This window comes from Loxodonta africana, chromosome 4 (assembly GCF_030014295.1).
Source record: "Loxodonta africana isolate mLoxAfr1 chromosome 4, mLoxAfr1.hap2, whole genome shotgun sequence".
NCBI classification, from domain to species: domain Eukaryota; kingdom Metazoa; phylum Chordata; class Mammalia; order Proboscidea; family Elephantidae; genus Loxodonta; species Loxodonta africana.
Genome location: NC_087345.1, coordinates 88,530,208 through 88,550,779, shown reverse-complemented (window position 1 = coordinate 88,550,779; position 20,572 = coordinate 88,530,208). Strand labels below are relative to the sequence as shown.

Genomic DNA, 20,572 nt, shown 5'->3' with positions numbered 1-20,572 from the left:
ATAATTGTTTTAACTACTCACACAAAAAATTTTAGGAAAGGACTAAACAGTTTTACAGATAGAGGAAGTAAGTATAGAGAGAGAGAAATGACTTGGAGATCCCCAGAGATGGAAATTGCAGCAATACAGATAGATTGGTTTTTTGTTTCTGGTTTTTAGTCGTTATTTGTCTGCACTATTTTGTTCTTTATTTGTTGTGCACTGTCCTCCTAGGCTGGCAGCTGGGTGTCAATAACACCTTTTCTCTTCCTTGTTTTCTGACCAGGAGTCCCAGCCATCCCCTTTGGCTCTTTTAGCAGCAACTTGCAGCAGAATTGAGTCACCCAATGAAAACAGCAACAATTCCCAGGGCCCAAGCCAGTCAGGGGGCACAGGTGAGCTGGACCTTGCAGCCACACAACTCTCACAGGGTGCCAATGGCTGGCAGATTATCTCTTCCTCCTCTGGGGCTACCCCTACCTCAAAGGAGCAGAGTGGCAGCAGCACTAATGGCGGCAATGGCAGTGAGTCTTCCAAGAATCGCACGGTTTCTGGTGGGCAGTATGTTGTGGCTGCGGCCCCCAATTTGCAGAACCAGCAAGTCCTAACAGGACTGCCTGGGGTGATGCCCAATATTCAGTATCAAGTAATCCCACAGTTCCAGACCGTTGATGGGCAGCAGCTGCAATTTGCAGCCACTGGGGCCCAAGTGCAGCAGGATGGTTCTGGTCAAATTCAGATCATACCAGGTGCAAACCAACAGATTATCACAAATCGAGGAAGTGGAGGCAACATCATTGCTGCTATGCCAAACCTGCTCCAGCAGGCTGTCCCCCTGCAAGGCCTGGCTAATAATGTGCTCTCAGGACAGACTCAGTATGTGACCAATGTACCAGTGGCCCTGAATGGGAACATCACCTTGCTACCTGTCAACAGCGTTTCTGCAGCTACCTTGACTCCCAGCTCTCAGGCAGTCACGATCAGCAGCTCTGGGTCCCAGGAGAGTGGCTCACAGCCTGTCACCTCAGGGACTGCCATCAGTTCTGCTAGTCTGGTATCACAAGCCAGTTCCAGCTCCTTTTTCACCAATGCCAATAGCTACTCAACAACTACTACCACCAGCAACATGGGAATTATGAACTTTACCACCAGCGGATCAGCAGGGACCAACTCTCAAGGCCAGACACCCCAGAGGGTCAGTGGGCTACAGGGGTCTGATGCTCTGAACATCCAGCAGAACCAGACATCTGGAGGCTCACTGCAAACAAGTCAGCAAAAAGAGGGAGAGCAAAACCAGCAGACACAGCAACAACAGATTCTTATTCAGCCTCAGCTAGTTCAAGGGGGACAGGCCCTTCAGGCCCTTCAAGCAGCACCACTGTCAGGGCAGACCTTTACAACTCAAGCTATCTCCCAGGAAACCCTCCAGAACCTCCAGCTTCAGGCTGTTCCAAACTCTGGCCCTATCATCATCCGGACACCAACGGTGGGGCCCAATGGACAGGTCAGTTGGCAGACTCTTCAGCTGCAGAACCTCCAAGTTCAGAACCCACAGGCCCAGACAATCACCTTGGCTCCAATGCAGGGTGTTTCCTTGGGGCAGACAAGCAGCAGCAACACCACCCTTACACCCATTGCCTCAGCTGCCTCCATCCCTGCTGGCACAGTCACTGTGAATGCTGCACAGCTCTCCTCCATGCCAGGCCTCCAGACCATTAACCTCAGTGCATTGGGTGCTTCAGGAATCCAGGTGCACCAGCTTCCAGGCCTGCCATTGACTATAGCAAATGCCTCAGGTAAGACTTCCAATCTTTTGTGTTTCCAGAGCTATCTCTAGAAATTTTCCTCTGAAACTATTGGGTCTGAGGAATGGAATAGATTGCCTTTTGGGATAACACTTTCTTAAAGGTTAGTTATTTAGGCAAGTCAATTAGAGAAATAACAGTGGTTCTGTTTAAGTGATACTGTTGAAACCAAATTAACAAAGTTTTTTCACTCTTCCCTTCCATTAATCTAATGAGAAAGGAGCACTTCCGGGGGATGTCCTGGAGCCTCTGTACCTCCAGTGTCTTTGGTGCTGTAGAACACGGGTTTGCAGACTTTATCTATAAGGGCCAAATAGTAAATACTTCAGGTTTTGTGGAGCACATGTGGTCTCTGTCACATATTCTTTGTTTTACAATCCTTTAAAAACATAACAGTATTCTTAGCTCGAGGGCTGTATTTGCCCTGTGGGCCATTGTTTGCCAGTTATTTTTAGAATAAAGAATTGATTATAAACTTGACCTATTTGTAAAACAATTGTTAAATCATCAGATGTTTGTCTTGAATTGTAGCTGCTAAGCAAGAGAAAAGTGACCCAATGAATTCCGGAAAGATTTTTCAACAAAGTAAATTCCCTGGTTAATCTTTAGTTGGCTAGGGCATCTCTGAGCAAGCTGGTTGTTAACCAAGGTTTATTAATTTATTTTTACTCAGAGTTACTTTAAAAGCGGAATTCCTCGCACTAATGTGTATTTTTATAAGCTTCCAAGGTGACTCTGGTACTTCTTGGTAGAGAACCACTTCCTAGACTGCTTTAGAAAGTACTGTGTATGGTTGACAAAGGAAGGAGAGAAAAGGGGAGTAGGAAAGGTGGGCAATGGAAGGGAGAGAGTTAGTAAAGACAGCACTGAAGGAAAAATAGGGAAGAGGTATATACTGGAATATATATTGAATCAGTTGATAACAATATTTGATCATTAATTTGAACAATGTTTCACTATAGGTTAATCTGGAATTTAAAATATCCATAAAAATTGGTGGGAATGGAAGTCTCTTTAGAACTTAACATTTTAAATTTCATTACAGTGGAGTTAATCTTTTAATAAAGCAAAATGGAAGGCTACATATATATTTTTATAATCTGGGGTGATATATACAAATTATGGAAAATAGTTTAATACCATCAAACTTCAGGTTCTGTTTGAACACCTATGGGTTTATGAGTTGTTTACTTTTGCTATAGAGTTCTCTTTCCCTTTAGGTTGGTTCTTTTGTAAGTGATGATAGTAAATAGACAATTATATTTCCTGCGTCCTCCAGTTTCAGAAAATCTGGGGGGAACATTTATTAAAGTTTCTTAACTTTCTTAGATTCTCTAGTGTGTTTAAAATGACTATATTTTGATCTTTAACAAGGCAGTAATATTTTTCAGTGAACTGAAGATCTTGGAATAGAAAATTAGAGCTGCGAGGGACCTAAGAAATAATCTAATACAATGGCCTTATTTTCTAGATGAAAAAACGGGTAGTGAGAAGCAGTTAAGTAATGAGACAACAGCCAGTCATTGACAATGCTAGGCCTTGCATTAGTTCCTCGATTCCTAGTCCTGCTAGTTATAATTTAGGACTTGAGAAACCCTTAAGATTGTTAAAAATGTTTTAGAAAATGTGTCTTTCTTTTTAAAAATTTAATGTTTTAGAGCTGACAGGTTTTATAGGCTAAAAGGCTTCATCTAATAGGAGTAGAAATTGCAAAAGTTTTGTAAAAACTGAAGTCAGCAGTCTTGAAAATTGGACACTTTCTGGGCGATGTAAACCAGCATGTTTGTTTTTTCTTTACTCTTCAGTAGTTGTAGCTGTTTGGCTTTTCTTTAAAGAAAAAAAAAGGCTGTGAGATTATTCTTAAATTAATAATAATTTGAATCCTTGCAATTTCTAAAAGGTTTATAACTTAAGCTCTAGAGAAAGTTATGAGGCATTCTCATTGCTAAATCATGCTCTGGGGAAGTCTGCCATGTAATATGTCACATGATAGGGCTGCCTAGCTGTTATTGATGGTCTCTGAGCTCAAGAAAATGCATGCCTTCTGTAAGATAGCAGCGCTTGACATTCTCTAATGAGAGAATGAAGCAGCACTGAAAGGCCATTTTGTGAGGGTTGAAATTGTTTGCTTCATTAGTAGTGGTGTCTGAAGAAACAAGTTTCCTCCTTTCTAGTTAGTCATAATTGTGCAACATTTTTTCCCCTTTAATTTGACTTTATCCTTAATGAATGATAATAAAATCATTTCCTGGAAGTTTAGTGTCGTTCAGCTGTTGCCCGTCTGCTACAAAGTGTCTCATTTTACCCCCTTTTCTGGCATACAGTTTTTTTTTTTACTGGAAAATTGAACCCCTTGGCAGTACGATATAGTAGAAAGCATTGATGTGAAATCATCTTGTAAGATAGATATATGTATGTGTGTATATATGTGTATATATATATAAACGTATATATACGTATATATATACGTATATACATATATATAGCACTCTACAAAGTGGTTGTGGAAGGCTGCGTCTTACAAAGTATTCACTTTGTTTACATGTATTATTTTTTTTTTAATTACCTTTTAAAAATCTTTTAAGCCATCCGGTTGACTTTCCTTCTGCTTCAGTTTGCTGAATACACAGGCAAAGGCACAATGTTAGAACCAAAATAAACCAGCACCTATGTTGTTGTTTTTCATGGCTCTGCCCCTCACGGATGATAGTGAGGAAAGGACCACCCAGTAAACTGAGCTTAGTTTCCAAGCAGTGAAATGACTGTTTTCTTTTTTCAAGACATTACCCTTTCCTCTTTATCAGCATCCTTTCCTCTCAGTTTGTAGTCACACTGACAGACCTTGTTTTTTCAGTTTAAAGCTCAGATTTTTTTCCTCAGCCACGGCTAAATGCTGAAAACTCTTGCCCCAGGTTAAGGGGAGGCGGGTTGTGAAAGATTGAGTTTGGATGACTTTGTGGGAGTTCTGCCTGATAATGAGTGCAGGGCTGGGCTTTGGCAGGAGAATAGAACATATTTCCTTGATGGCTATAATTCACTCAAGAAGCAAATTTCAGGCACTAAAAATAAAAATTTCACATCTGCTTGGTTTTACTGGGATCAGGAAAATGTCTTCCTTCTCTTAGAAGTTAAAGTGAAGAATGTGATACCAGGTTTAGTTTGCCAACAGGGTCACTAAACTTGGGGTCAGATTGCTGGGACCTAATTTGTTAAAAAGTTGTGCTTTAGACTAGTGCATTTGAACATTAGTGATAAGTAGGTTTATATGATTAAAATACATTTAGAATTATTCTAGTGCAAAAGGTCATATAAGAGAATTTTTAATTTAAAAAATGATACACTTTATTATAAAGTATATTTGATATAACAGCAAATATGTCTACATTTTTTGCCTCCTTTTTTTTTTATGCACTGTGCTTGTTTCTTAGAATGATAATGGTTTTTAAATAGTGATTTCAGTTTAAATAGAAAACGTTAGAAACCTAGGTGCTCTGATTGATTTGAAAATCAGTGGGATACCAAAAGGTAGTCTTCAGAGACCTTTTCAACTGCTCCTATTTATTCATTCTGGTGGCTTTCTGTAAATGACGTCATTGTTAAAATCACATTGCATTGTGTGATGTGGCCATTTTAGTTCTTAATTAAATAACAAGAGCACAAGGGTGACTAGTGTTTCAGGAAAGTTTAATATCTGTTCTGTTCTCATATCTCCCTTTTCCTTTAATTGTTCTTTTTTGTCAAGTAGCATGCAAATGTTGCCACTAATAATTCCTTGTTTTGTTTTTCCTCCTTGGAAATGTTCTAAGATGGAAGATGAACATCTGTGGAAAAGCTTTGTTATATAATGCTTTGTAAGTTACTGGTATCTGTAAATATTAATAGATAATAGTTGAATTTTTTTTCATTTAATTGAAAAACAAGCACATTGTTTTTTCGTGTTTTTTACAGAAAAAACCTCGCTGCCCTTGAGTCTGACTCATAGGGACCCTATATAGAAGGTATATAACAATAGTACTCTGAGTCTGAATCGACTCGATGGCAGCAGGTCTTCTCTAACATTTAGCAGTGTTAATACAGGACCTGGTGTGCCGAAGCATTATTTAAAAATGTGGTCGCCCATACCAGGACTATATTGTTAATGCTGTGCTAGGTTTCAAGAGTTGTTCACTTTAGAAGATCCTGAAAGACATTTCTATAGAAAAAAAATTTTTTTCTAAATGACTGTCAAAGTTGGTTGCGAATCTAGGTTGTGATTTGAATTTGTACTTTTGCTCCAGTGTGTTTTAGCCTGAGTGGCTTATGGAACCTGGGCAGTATTACTTGTTTGACAAGTTTGAATGTGCCCATCTAATTTACTGTGAATCTTCCTTCTTATCTCTGTATCTTTGTACAAAATAAATAATTTAACAACTTTTTTAAATTAAAAAAAAACTTTTTATTGTGCTTTAAGTGAAAGTTTACAAATCAAGTCAGTCTCTCATACAAAAACTTATATACACCTTGCTAAAAACATACTCCCAGTTGCTCTCCCCCTGAGACAACCTGCTACCTCCCTCCACTCTCTCTTTTCGTAATAATTTAACAACTTTAAAGAAGGAATTAAAATATAAAATACCTAGATCAAGACAAACACTTGCCCTTTGAGACATGAGAGAACTAAATTAAAATCTATACATCTCTTTTGCTGCAAATAATGTAGATTCAGTTAAATGCTCTGAGGTGATTCTTTTCAAATTGTTCAATATGTTTTTCAGATCAAAGAATGGCTTAAAATTATAGCTCTTTGCAAATACACTATTGGTAATTAGACTGAAGGTTGCTAAAGCTGGAAATCCTCATCCTATTCAATACCCTTATTTTCATGGACATTTTTTTTTTTTTTTTTAAGGTGTAGAAGGAAACCCTGGTGGCGTAGTGGTTAAGTGCTATGGCTGGTAACCAAAGGGTGATCAGTTCGAATCCACCAGACACTCCTTGGAAACTCTATGGGGCAGTTCTACTCTGTCCTGTAGGGTCCCTATGAGTCGGAATGGACTCGACGGCACTGGGTTTGGTTTTGGTAAGGTGTAGAATTGGAAACCCTGGTGGCGTAGTGGTTAAGAGTTAGGGTTGCTAAACAAAAGGTTGGCAGTTTGAATCCACCAGGTGCTCTTTGGAAACCATATAGGGAGGGTGGTTCTATTCTGTCCTGCAGGGCTGCTCTGAGTCAGAATTGACTCAACCGCAACAGGTTTTTTGTTTGTTTGTTTGTTTTTTAAGTTGTATAAAGATACAGTAACTTGCCAAAGGTTGCTGACACAATGTACAGAGGTATTCTGACTTTCAGAGCAGTGTCCTTTCTACCACGCTTTACCTGGACTTCTCCAAAGTAGAAAAATAGATTTGTTTCTTTACCAAGTTTAATTATTTGGGTGTGTTACTAACATTTGTAGTCTAGGACAGAAAATAGGAAGAAAAAGAAGCAAAAGACATGGTTTAATAAACAACTTTTTTATAAGGTTCTTTATGAATCAGAATTTGTTGTAATCATAGTGTAGTGGAAATCTGGTAATGAAATGAAGTGTAAATGACCAGTGATATGATCAAAACATAGGAAAAGAGGAGCAAGATGGCAAAAGAGAAATCAAGGACTTATATAATCAGTCTTTGAAAACATGAAGGTCAACTGTGTCATATCTGGTGTGTGTGAATGTGTGTGTATGGGGTTACTCCTCCTCCCCACCTTTTTTTTTTTTTAAATTAGGAAGATGTGATCTGTTTCCCTGACTGTTCCTTTCTTATTTTTTCTTTGATATGCTTGAGACATTTTTATAGCGAATTTTATCTCCTTGTTCCCTGTCTGTTGTTTTCTGTTATTCTGGAAGTTCCTTTTTAATACCTTCCTTTTTCTACCCCCCACATTTCTGTTTTTTTTTTTAATTCCAGTGTACTAGTTGGGGATATGGTTTAAACAGTCCTGTGTGAGACTATGGGTTGGTCAAACCATATCCCCAACTAGTACATTGGGATTAAAAAAAATAAACAAAATTTACGCACCAACCACTAATGGCAAAGGTGAAGAAATTGAAGATTTTTGCCAACATCTACAGTCTGAAATTGATCAACATGTAATCAAGATGCATCGATAATTACTGGTGATTGGAATGCAAAAGTTGGAAACAAAGAAGGATCAGTAGTTGGAAAATATGGCCTTGGTGTTAGAAGCTATGCTAGAGATCCCATGGTAGAATTTTGCAATACCAGTGACTTATTCATGGTAAATACCTTTTTCTACAACATAAATGGTGACTGTGGAATGCTCCTTAGAAGCAAAGATGGTGAGATTTTGTCTCCATACTTTGGATGTATTATCTGGAGGAACCAGTCCCTAGAGAAGGACATCATGCTTGGTAAAGTAGAGGGTCAGTGAAACAGAGGAAGACCCTCAACAAGATGGATTGACACAGTGGCTGCAACAGCGGGCTTAAGTATAGCAATGATTGTGAGGATGGTGCAGGACCAGGCAGTGTTTCATTCTGTTGTGCATGGGGTCGCTGTGATTTGGAACTGACTTGATGGCAGTTAACGTAACATGTGAGACTATACAGGGCTCAATTTTGTCCAGGTACTCCATGTGTACTGTTGCTCACAGTTATTGTTGACGTATCTGAAACATGCTGTGTTTTGAATTATTTGAGTTTTTTGCATTGAAAAAATGTACTTTTTACAGTTAGTTGTTTTGAAGATAAAATCCCTTAACTCTGAAAACTTTATTTAGAAATTTTCCAAATCATCAAGAAGCTTCTTTGGTTTAGTTTAGTGTTCCTTTAAAAAACTGTTTTGGCAGTATCACAATTTTAATAGTCTTCTGGTTTAGCCTTAAATGCCGTTTAGTTAGCTTATATAGGCATTTACTGGAGACCAATATACTCAATAATATAATTGCTCCCAGCAGGTCTAAGAAGAATGAGGTACAAAAGTATAAATGTAGAAATGGGTTCCAATTGTTTGATGCTTCGTTCATAAACAAATGGAACAGAATTTATTGAGCACTTCCTATGTGCCAAATGTGCTGCTAGGTTCTGGAAGTTGAATGAAGTAGACATGGCCTCTGTCTTCATGGTGCCTCAGTTGCTGTTGTGCTGTAGTTACCTATTCTTAGCGCATATCAGAGGATGCCAGTTTTCACTGTTATTCCTGAGAATTGTAGCAAAATACATGAAATAACAGGACCCACATGTATTTTGGATTTATATTATAATCTCCTGTTGCTGTATTCTGTGTTTTCAGGTCATATTATTAATTAAAAATGCTACCACATCCTTCTATTTTCTTAACTGTTTATCCCTTGGCTTATAGTTTGGGCCCAAATTATAAAAGCAAAAGTATAGAAAAGAGGAGGGAGAAATACATAAATATTGGATTTACTTAATGATATTTTTGTTCACTGTTAAATCCCTATTTATATATTTGTAGAGAAAGACATTCTTAACTGAAAGTATATACAGAACAGTACACCCACTCCTCACTTATCAACATGGTTAGGTTCCAAAGACCGGGTTGTTATGCAGAAATTGGAGTTATGTGAACATGGAGGATAATCATGTCAGATCACAAAATGGAGGATGACTGCATCATTGCAAAACGTCCAGATTATATCATTGTGTAACTGCCAAATTACATCATTACATAATTGCAAAATTACGTCATTCCCTAATTGCCAAACTACCGAGAATCATGGTCCAGCCAAGCTGACACGTAGTCTTAACCATCACAGCCGGTTTTACTCTCACCTCGCACCTTGGTGTTCGTTACTGCCAGATGTATGTTGTAAGTGTGCAGAATAGCTGAATAGTAGATTTTTTTTTTTATTATTATTGTCCTAAATGCGCAATGTCAGATAATGAAATGGTGGATAAGTGAGGAGTAGGCGTTTGTTTTTTTTTTATATACACCTTTTCTTTTAGTTCTGGGTCATTGTTAGTTGCAGTTGATTCTCACTCATTGCAGCTGATTCTGACTCATGGTTAAGAGTAGACTAGAACTGCTTCATAGGGTTTTCAAGGCTGTGACCTTTTAGAAGCAGATTGCTGGGCCTTTTTTCTGAGGCCACTCTGTGTGGGTTCTAACTGCCAGTCTTTTTGACTAGTAGTTGAATGCTTAACCATTTGCGCCACTTAGGGATTCCTTTAACTTCTATAACAAACATAAAAAACCTCACATGTTCATACCATGATTTTAGTCAGAATTGCGTTCTAAGCGTTTCTACTTCAGTGGTTTTCTATTAAGAGTGTTCCCTAATTTCCCAGCCTAATGGAGCAAGGGCATTGATACATTCCAGCTGATATCCACCTGCTTTTGTTTAAATCTTAAATATCTGTAAAGTTAGATGCTTAATATGGGGCTCAGAGGTTAAACTTGAGACAAGGATTGGTGCTGTTTAGCATTGCACAAGAAAAGTAATGATATGCAGTGCGTTTGAGCATGCTTTCAAAGATAAATCATTTTTAGGTGACGGGTAATTGTTTACCTCCTTATTTTAATTACTGCAGTGTAAAAGACCAAAGAAGGCTTGTTGCTGGGAGGGATTTCCCTTTGTTGGAGTTAATTCAGTGACCCTGTGAGGCCCAGAAAATGACAATTGCCCTGTCATCCCAGACAATGAATACTTCTCATCTCTAGTTTATACAGATGTGTAGGAAACTGCAGCATGGCCAGGCACTTTGCTGTAGTGATAATCTTTTAGTTAAATGGCTGGCTGGTCTTAATAAGAGTATTAACATATCATCACATTACATTGTTTCTAACTGAATCTTGAAGCAAATTCAGATGCAACCAGTCTTAAATTACTGATGGTTCTTTGATTTATTCCCAAGAATGTCCGACAACTAATTGACTACCAGTGTTCCATCACCTGAAGATGCTTCATAAAAGTGAAGTATCCCAGGACTCAATGGAAGATTGTTGGAGATAACTGACATTGTACTCAGCATGCGCCGCAAGTTTGTGCCTAGAGGAAACAAAAGTATAAAGGTTATGCTTGGAAAACAAGCTTTCTGTTCAGTCAGGAAGTCAAGTTCTTCAGAGACTTTTCTAGTTATGATTGTTCTAAACCTCTACGAGGCTCATACAGCTGCCTTCTAAAAGCAGAAATGGGGGCTGATAATGAAACCTGCGTATTGCACGTGAATGAAGTTCTATTTATAAATTAATCATATTGTGTCATGTCTCCAATTTTCTAATACCTCCCTCCACCCTACCCCCACTTTTATTCCCTACCTCCTATGTGACGTTGGTATTATGAACAAACTCAGGAGCTTGCTAAAGGCTACTGCTTTTCTCCCCGTTTGTTATGCTGCTGTTGTGAGGGAAAAATGAAGTCATTCTTTGAAAGTACAATATAAAAATCCACAAAATTGTTGGGAAATAGTTTCAAATAAAATTTCCCCACTTGATTAGCATTCCCTTGGGTGGGCTGTTACAGATTAATGTAGTGGAATCTTAAACCCAAAATGCTGTTTGTTTGTTTTTCTTTTTTACAAACTGTTCTTTGCAGATGAACCTCTCACATCCTGTGTAGTATGGTTGAATGGTTTAGCTATGAGTATAGTCCTTAATCTGATGGAATTAATGGGGAAAATAAACTCCAGCTCTGGAATAAACAGTAATTGATTGCAAATCCTTTGTGAAAGAGAAAGAAAGTTTGTCCCTCTATGTCCTCAATGCGATATTTAGTATATGGATAGAAGTGAGAGCATGTGATTTGTAGGCAGATAGAATAGGGTCCAAATCATAGCTTTGCCTCTTATATATGGCTGTGTGGTTTAGGGAACGTTCTTTAATTTCTTTGAGATGAGGTTTCTTTTATCTGTAAAAGAAGGGTTAATACTGATATTTACCTCACGGGATTATTAGAATTAAATGAAATAGACAACAGGGAAGAGCACATAATAGGTGCTTAACACATACTAGTTCTCTTAAAGTTTCATTCTTTGCAGTCCTCCCTCTCAATTAAACATAGAATGTCACTTTTTAGTTCAAGGCTGATCTTTCAAGTTGTTATCCAGTTCTTTACATTCTTTCTTGCCCTTTGTCTCTCTTGTCCATGGTGCTATTCGCCAAACCACTACTACCAGAGGAAGTGAACTCCAGCCAGCATGCTTTGTTCTTTAAGAAGCCATTCTGGTAAAAACCATAGGTGACAGAGGAGAAGGTTTTGGGGATTACCAGTGGATTTTCTGTTTCTTAATCTCACGTTAGCATGGTTATGAACTTGCTGCAGAGTGTCTCTGTGTTTTCTCTATAGTCTGCTTGCTAGAAAAACATTCTCCTTGATGAACACCTTGTTGATACTCCATCTAGTGATCGTATGGTTTCTCAGTTTCCTATTTCAATGAATTATTTTACTCTTCCTACTTTCATTTTAAAAGTTGTTTGGTTTTCTGTAAATTGAAAAAAAATTGTTTTCTTCTGCCATTTATCGCTCTAGAACTTGGTTTTACTTAAGCACTGTTTTACTTCTTTCATCATTTCCCATGCCCAACTAATTCCTGTCTCTCACCTGTCCCGTCCTCTCAAAAAAAATCCTGGCACTTGAAAATTATTACGAAATAATTTAAGATATCTAAGCAGGTATAAAGGATAATGCAATGGATATTCTTTTACCCATACCCCAGTTCACAAAATAATTCATTACTGGTATTAAAGCCCACAAAATGTTTGCTTTTCCTAATACTTTTTAACATTGCTGCTGAATATGTGGTCTTACCAAGTAATGATTTTTTTTTTTTGGTTGCATATTTTCAAGAAATAGCTTTTCCATCTTTAAATCCTTTTGTCATACTGACATTAGCAGTTTAAAGCTGTGGTGTGTTTTTTTTGTAGCACCAAGTAGGTATAAAACCAGGTATCTGCTTTTAGTACTTACCTAGTAATCTGGACAAATTAAGACAAGGTGAAGTCCATCTCTCACATTAAAAAACTACCTTAGAGTTTGTACATCAAACCAATTGCCATCGAGTCAATTCCGACTCATAGTGACTCTACAGGACAGAGTTGAACTGCCCCATAGGGTTTCTAAGCAGCTGAGCTCTTAACCATTGTCCCACCAGGGCTCCATCAGCTGTAGCATATCAGATTATATAATTGTTCTAGGGCCGTTGCTCATGCATTAATTTAGAGAGCCCTATCAAGATCTGGAATACTTGATGGCATAGTGGTTAAGAGCTACGGCTGCTAACAAAAGGGTTGGCAGTTTCAATCCACCAGGTGCTCCTTGGAAACTGTGGGGCAGTTCTACTCTGTCCTGTAGGGTCGGTATGAGTCATAATCGACTTGACGGCAACAGGTTTAGTAGTACAGGTAGGTTATCATAAAAATGTATCCACCATGTCGATGACTATTTAAATGGAATCTGGGAGGAGCCCTAGTGGCACAGTGGTAAAGAGTTCGGCTGCTAAACAAAAGATTGGCAGTTCAAATCCACTCCTTGAAAACCCTATGGGGTGGTTCTACTCTGTCTTACAGGGTCGCTTTGAGTCAGAATCAACAGGAACAGGTTTGGTTTTTTTTTCCCCCAGAGGTCTCTGCTTTTCTACTGCATTCTCTCATGCTTTATTACATAGCAGCTTATTCTATAGTTTATCCAGAAAATTTTCTGAAAATAGGAAATTTAATCTGTATTGTTTCTTCCTTCAAGACAGCCTTGTACATTCAGAAAGGTTATTTCTGCATTATTAATCAACCCCAAGCTATTTTTAACAGATGAAGTATAGCTTGCAGGCTCTGACATGGTCATCCTTTTTCAATGGTAAATCCAGTGGTGAGAAACAAAATGGTAGATTCCTGTGCATTTCATATTTTGTTTGTTTTACAATATTCTTTTATTGCTGCTATTTTAGAAATATTGACAATTGAATTTGATGTTACAAAGGACTCCCCTAGGTGGATAGTAAAGGTTCATGTGTAGATGGAAGAAAAAAAATTAAACATCACAATGAGAGCTTATTTTCATAATATATATAATTATATCCTTTTTGCCAGTGAGGAAACTGAGGCCCAGTGAGGATAAGTAACTTGCTCAAAGTCATTTAGCTAATAAATGGTGAAACTAGGAGTCAAACCTAGATTTGTTCTGTTGAACCATTACAGTATATTACAGTGTGTATGTAATGACCCTATTAATTTTAAGCATCAAAGTCTCTCATTAATTTTTAAATATCAATTAATAAATCTGAACAGTGCAACAGTCAGTTATAAGAACCTGATTAAAACCCAAATGGAAGGAATTAATTATGTTCATACTCCTTTGATTCACAGAAATGATAGGGGTGTGAAACAAAGTCCAAAATTGTCACTCTCCTCTGGAACACTCTTGCTGTTCTTTTAGTAAACCAAAAACTGGCTGTATTCTCTTTCCTTTTTTAATTTTTATTTTTATTGAATTTTAGATGAAGGTTTACAGAATAAACTAGTTTTTCATCAAACAGTATACACTTTGTTCTATGACATTGGTTAACAACCCCACGACATGTCAACGCTCTCCCTTCTCAACCCTGGGTTCCCTGTTACCAGTTTTCCTGTTCCCTCCTGCCTTCCAATCCCTGTCCCAGGGCTGGTGCGCCCCTTTAGTCTTATTTTGTTCCCTGGGCCTGTTCAGTCTTTGGCTAAAGGGTGAACCTCAGCAGTGACCTTATTACTGAGCTGAAAGGGTGTTTGGGAGCCACACTCTCAGGGTTTCTCCAGTCTTTGTCAGGCCAGCAAGTGTGGCCTTTCTTTTTGAGTTAGAATTTTGTTCTACATTTTTCTCCAGCTCTGTCCAGGACCCTCTATTGTGATCCCTGTCAGAGCAGTCAGTGGTGGTAGCTGGGCGCTATCTCACTGTACTGGACTCAGTCTGGTAGACGCCATGGTAGATGGGGTCCATTAGTCCTTTGGACTAATCTTTCCCTTGTGTCTTTAGTTTTCTTTATTCTTCCTTGCTCCGTAACGGGTGAGACCAGTGGAGTGTCCTAGAGGGCCGCTCACAGGCTTGTCAGACCCCAGACACTACTCACCAAAATAGAATGTAGAACATTTTTTTTATAAACTATGTTATGCCAGTTGAGCTAGATATTCCCCAAGACCTTGGGCCCTACAGCCCTCAGCCCAGCAGTTTGGTCCCTGACTATGTTCTCTTAACCTTTATGCTCTCTCCTCTACCTTTTCCCTCTATATGCTATGTATGTATTATATTTTAAATGAATTTTTTATTTTATCAATCTGAATAATAGGTAATCATAGCTAGTTTGGGGAGGGATGCTAAAGTTAGTAGCTTTCCCCAGGAAATCATCACTATGGTGAGAGCTGGGGGAGATGATAAGAGAATTCCAATTAATATCTCTGCCTTGGAAAACAATTTTCACTATAGAATGATATTGACAGGAAAATAGGTGAAAGTCTTGGAATTCACAAGATTCTCAGTATGTTACCTATCACCAAACTAAACCTGTTGCAGTTGAGTTAATTCCTACTCATAGTGACCCTACAGGACAGAATGATGTTACTGATAATCAAATTTCCAAATCCTTGATTTTCTTGGACTTGAAAAATGGGGAAATCTGTACCTTTGGATTCATAATGGATAATGTAAAACTAGTAAGGAAACTACCAAAGCTGAAAAAAAATCTAGTTTCAGTGGAGGCATCAGAATTATTTTGTACTTTCTCAAATGGTCCCATTTAAAATTTGTGTCACCCCCATACAAACCACTTCCCCCTCTCTCCCTTCTTCATATTTAAATCTCTTGCCTGGGAGGGTGGACTTTAAAAAATACCCATCTATTGCCTAGTTGGAAATCCTGGTGGCTTAGTGGTTAAGAGCTATGGCTGCCGACCTTTTGAATCCACCAGGTGCTCCTTGGAAATCTTATGGGCCGGTTCTACTCTGTCCTATAAGGTCTTAACCCGTTGCCGTCGAAATTGACTCCATGGCAAAGTTTGGTTGTTTGTTATCACTTAGGTACAGTGACACCTGCTGGTGAGAGCCTTTGCCACCATTGTGCTGATTGCCCTGTATGTAAGGAAAGCTGCCTGTTTTCTGAGTTGTGAAGAGCTAGTTCTTAAATCTGTAGAACACTGTTAATCAAAAGGGAGGGGGCACATAGGCTCAGTTTTGTTGGTTGTAGGTTTTTTTTTTTATTTGCCATTTGCCTGAACTTTAAGAAATTAATTCCTTTTCAAATTTGCTGAAAACAACTTCCTCAAACTCTTGTTTGCTTATTTTTTAAAAAAATATTTCATTGTGATTTGGAGAAAATTTACATAGCAAATTAAGTTCTCATTTAACAGTTGACTTGATGGCAATGGGTTTGGTTTTTTGTTTGGTCTGTATTACTCAGTAACATTGGTTATACTTTTCACAGTGTGTCAGCATTCTCATTATTTCCATTCTGGTTGTTCTGTCTCTATTAATCTAGCTTTCTTGTGCCCTGTGGAGCTGTGGTGGCACAGTGCTTAAGAGATTGGCTGCTAACCAAAAGGACAGCAGTTCAAATCCACCAGCCGCTCCTTGGAAAACCTACGGGGCAGTTCTATTCTGTCTTACAGGGTTGCTGTGAGTCTGAATTGACTCGAGAGTAATGGGTTTGGTTTTTTTTCTTCCCCCTTACCGTCTCATTTTTGGTCTAGGGTAAATGTTAGGTCTCATTTAGATGCTTGTTTAGAGGAGTACAGTACTCATGGCAGTATTATTTATTTTATGAGTCACTGTCTTTTGGCTGGTAGGTGCTTATTTTTTTAGTACAGAAGCCATCTATTTTTATATGTCAAATGAATTAATCTTTTGTGATTTCTTTGATGGCTTAAAAAATCCTGTAACATAGGGATACCTTCTAAAAGTTTGATAATTCATTTCTTTCCTCCATATTTAAAAATATATGTACTTAACTCCCCCTCCTTTATTTTTCATTGTAATTAATATTAAAAAATAGGAAGAAGGCAACCTATCATTTAAAGAAACCAATGTTAGTGTTTTGTTGAATTTCCTTCTAGTCTGTCCTTTCAGTCATTTTACTACGTGTATGTTTTTGTATTTTAGTTTGTAGTATGTGAACGTTTGTGTGCCTGTTTTAACAATTTTGTAAACATTGAACTTTACCCAGAATTATTTTCGAAGTGTGGTAACAGTTGAAGTTATTTTGAACATCAGATTTGTCTCTGAGTCTCCTGACATCTAGAGCAAAAAGGGCAACCGGAGATAACTCCCATTCTCTTAATGTGTGTTATCTCTTAGATTGTGGCTCCTTGACTGCAGTCTTAAATATAAAGTGTGTTTTTATCTTCCTTCCCTATTTCTGTGGCACCCCCCACCCCGCAATCTAGGTTCAGATTTTTTTTTCCTCAATTTCCCTCTTTGAACCTTTTCTTTAGAATTTTTTGAACCGTACTTTCTTTGAACAGCTTTATTGAGCTGTAACTCACATACCCCACATAATTCATTAGTGTGTAGTTCAGTGGTTTTTAGTATATTTAGTAGTTGTGCAACCATCAACACAAACAAAGAACATTTTCATCACCCCAAAAAGAAATACCCCACCTCCATTAGCAGTCATTCCCCATTCCTGCCCCCAACCCCTAGCCCCCCCAATTTTTTTTTTTTTTTTAGGCAACCGCAAATCTACTTTCTGTCTCTATACGTTTGCCTATTTTGGATGTTTCATATAAATAGAATCATATAATGTATGGTCTTTTGTGACTGGTTTCTTTAACTTAGCATAATATTTTCAAGATTCATGTTGTAGCAAGTAACAGTACTTCATTCTTTTATATTTCCAAATAATATTTCATTGTATGGACATACCACATTTTGTTTGCCCATTCGTCAGTTGATGGATATTTGAGTTGTTTCCATTTTTCGGCTATTGTGAGTAATGTTGCTATGAACATTTGCGTACAAGTTTTTGTGTGGAAATATTTTCACTTCCCTTGGGTATATACTTAGAAGTAGAATTGCTAGGTTAGATTCAGTTTTGATGAGTTATTTAGCCTGTATCTTTGAAAGATCTTAGGAATATCTTTTGTCCCTTTTTTGTTCATGGCAGCCTTGCTGTTTGACTTATTTACCCCAGACATTATTGAAGTTTCTGTTATTCAACTACTAAATTCTATTTTTACTCCTAAATATTTCTTATCCATGTCCTTCTCTTCATCACTGCAGCTGTTTGCCTACTTGAGACCTTTATTATTTCTCGACATTATCTAATGGAATACTCTACTTTTTTTTCTTCTAATACTTCTCCATTCAACTCTTATGCTTCTTTTGTCAGAACATCTTATTAGTACTTTATTATACAAATTATAGAGCATATATTATACTTGTTTATTTCATTTTGTATCTTCCCAGTGAGATACAAGCTCTATAATGGTCAGGATTATATCTATTTTAACCACCCCTGAGCCTAATACAGCATCTGACACATAGTCCTTATTCCTAGAAGATTAGTCACACCTGGAAGACTTGATCTATATTGCCAAAAGCCCTACACACACACTGTGATGTTTTCCTGCTTATGTTTTTGTGCGCTTATACTACTGGGAACTGTATGAAAGTGCTTGTTTCTCTATGCCGTATTTTCTATCACTTAAAAATTTTTTTTTAAATTTTAATACCTGTCTAGCATCTAATAATACCTGTTTCGAAGTTCATCTCTCACCTCTTCTTCCTCCACCCCACCTCCATCCCTGCACACCATGTTCTTTCTATGCAGCATTCCTTTACTCTGTTCATTGTGTTCCCTCTGCCTTGAACATCCTCCTCTTGCCACCATTCTTCACCTGGCTAACTCCTATTCTTTCTTTAAAGTTTGGCCCAAGTGTCACCTCCTCTAAGATGTCGCTTCTGCAATTTGAGGCTGGGGAAATTACTCTTTACAGTACTAGAACATCCTTTGAATGCCTTTTACTATAACGTTTATCACATTATATTGAAATTTTCTGTTTCTGTCTTCTTTAATAAGCTGTCAGCTCTTGAATAGCAAGAACAGTGTCTTTGAATCGTCAGAGCCTAGTATAGTACATGGAACAATAGACAGTAAACAATTGATAAACATTTCTGCAGTCTACATAAGAGGTCCATATGGTATAGGGCACGTAGGGATAAGTTTTAAAGGACTGTACATATTGAAGGAGACAAGTTTGTTGATGTTTGTATATATAGTAAGGCTTATTAATTATGGTTTTATGTGTACGTGTATACTGTAATTTTATCGATAATCAGGGAAGACAGTATGGAAGAAGTAAGCGTAGAAACAAGTTATGGATTTGTGTGGAGCACAGGTTACTCATGAATGAGCAAGGGCTTGTATTCTGGCACAGAGCAAATAAGTCTTTGGTGCCCATTCTCTATTATTGTGTGATCTAATTTAATAAATTCTCACCATTAAATTTTTTTGTTAGATGCTCACTCACTTATAATATAATTCTGGGAGTTGGACGAAGAAAATTAAAAGCTGTTATCTGTTTGATATAAAAAATGTTTTTAGGCATCATCAAGTTGGTTCTGACTCACAGCTACTCTGTGTACAACTGAACAAGGCACTGCCTGGTCCTGTGCCATCCTTAAAATCGTTGCTGTGTTTGAGCTTATTGTTGCAGCCACCGTGCCAATCCATCTCATTGAGTGTCTTCCTCTTTTTCACTGAGCCTCTACTTTATGAAGCATCATGTCCTTCTCCAGGGACTGGTCCCTCCTCATAACATGTCCAGATTACTTGAAATGAAGTCTTGCCATCATTGCTTCTAAGGAGCATTCTGGCTGTATTTCCTCCAAGACAGATTTGTTCATTCTTTGCCAACATCATAATTAAAAGGCATCAATTCTTCTTCAGTCTTCCTTGCTGTCCAGCTTTTGTGAGTATATGAGGCGATTGAAAATACCATGGCTTGTCTTGGGTCAGGTGCACCTTAGTCCTCAAAGTGACATTTTTTCTTTTTAACACTTTAAAAGAGGTCTTTTGCAGCAGATTTGCTTAGTGCAACTCATTGTTTGGTTTCTTGACTGCTGCTTCCATGGGCATTGATTGTGGATCCAAGTAAAATGAAGTTATTGACAACTTAAATATTTTCTCTGTTTATCACGATGTTGCTTATTGGTCCAGTTTTGAAGATTTTTTTTTCTTTATGTTGAGATGCCATCCATACTGATAGCCCTAGTACTACGGCCACTAACCAAGAGGTCGACAGTTCGAATCTTCCGGGTGCTCTTTGGAAACTCTATGGGGCAGTTCTACTCAGTCCTATAGGGTCACCATGAGTTGGAATCAACTAGATGGTAGTGGGTTTTGTTTTATTTGGTTTGGAATTCTCATTCTTGGCAGTGTTATCAATAATTTGTTGTGATCCACAGACAAATGCCTTTGCATATTCAGTAAAACATAGGTAAACATCTGTCTGGTATTCTCTGCCTTCAGCCAAGATCTGTCTGACATCAGCAGCGATATGCCTTGTTCCACGTCCTTTTCTCAATAAGGCTTGCATTTCTGGAGGTTCCTTTTCAATGTAGTGCTGTAACCATTTTCGAATGATCTTCAGTAAAATTTTACTTGCATGTGATATTAATGATACTATTCGATAATTTCCTCATTCTTTTGGATCGCCTTTCTTTGGAACAGGCACAGATATGAATCTTTGCCAGTCAGTTGGCCAGACAGCTGTCCTCCAAATTTCTTGGCATAGAGGAGTGAGCACTTCCAGTGCTACATCCATTTGTTGAAACATCTCAGTTGATACTCAATAAATTCCTTCAGCCTTGTTTTTACCAAAACCTTCAGTGCA

At 38.0% G+C, this 20,572-nt stretch overlaps 1 protein-coding gene across 1 annotated transcript in view; it reads left to right on the top strand.

Annotated features, from left to right (window-relative positions):
• SP1 (Sp1 transcription factor) overlaps positions 1 to 20,572 on the top strand; it is a 38,957-nt gene that overhangs the window by 1,372 nt on the left and 17,013 nt on the right. Inside the window, exon 3 of the mRNA XM_064284136.1 lies at positions 266 to 1,775. Within this exon, the coding sequence (XP_064140206.1) occupies positions 266 to 1,775 (1,510 nt within the window). The remainder of the gene's footprint in view (positions 1 to 265; positions 1,776 to 20,572) is intronic.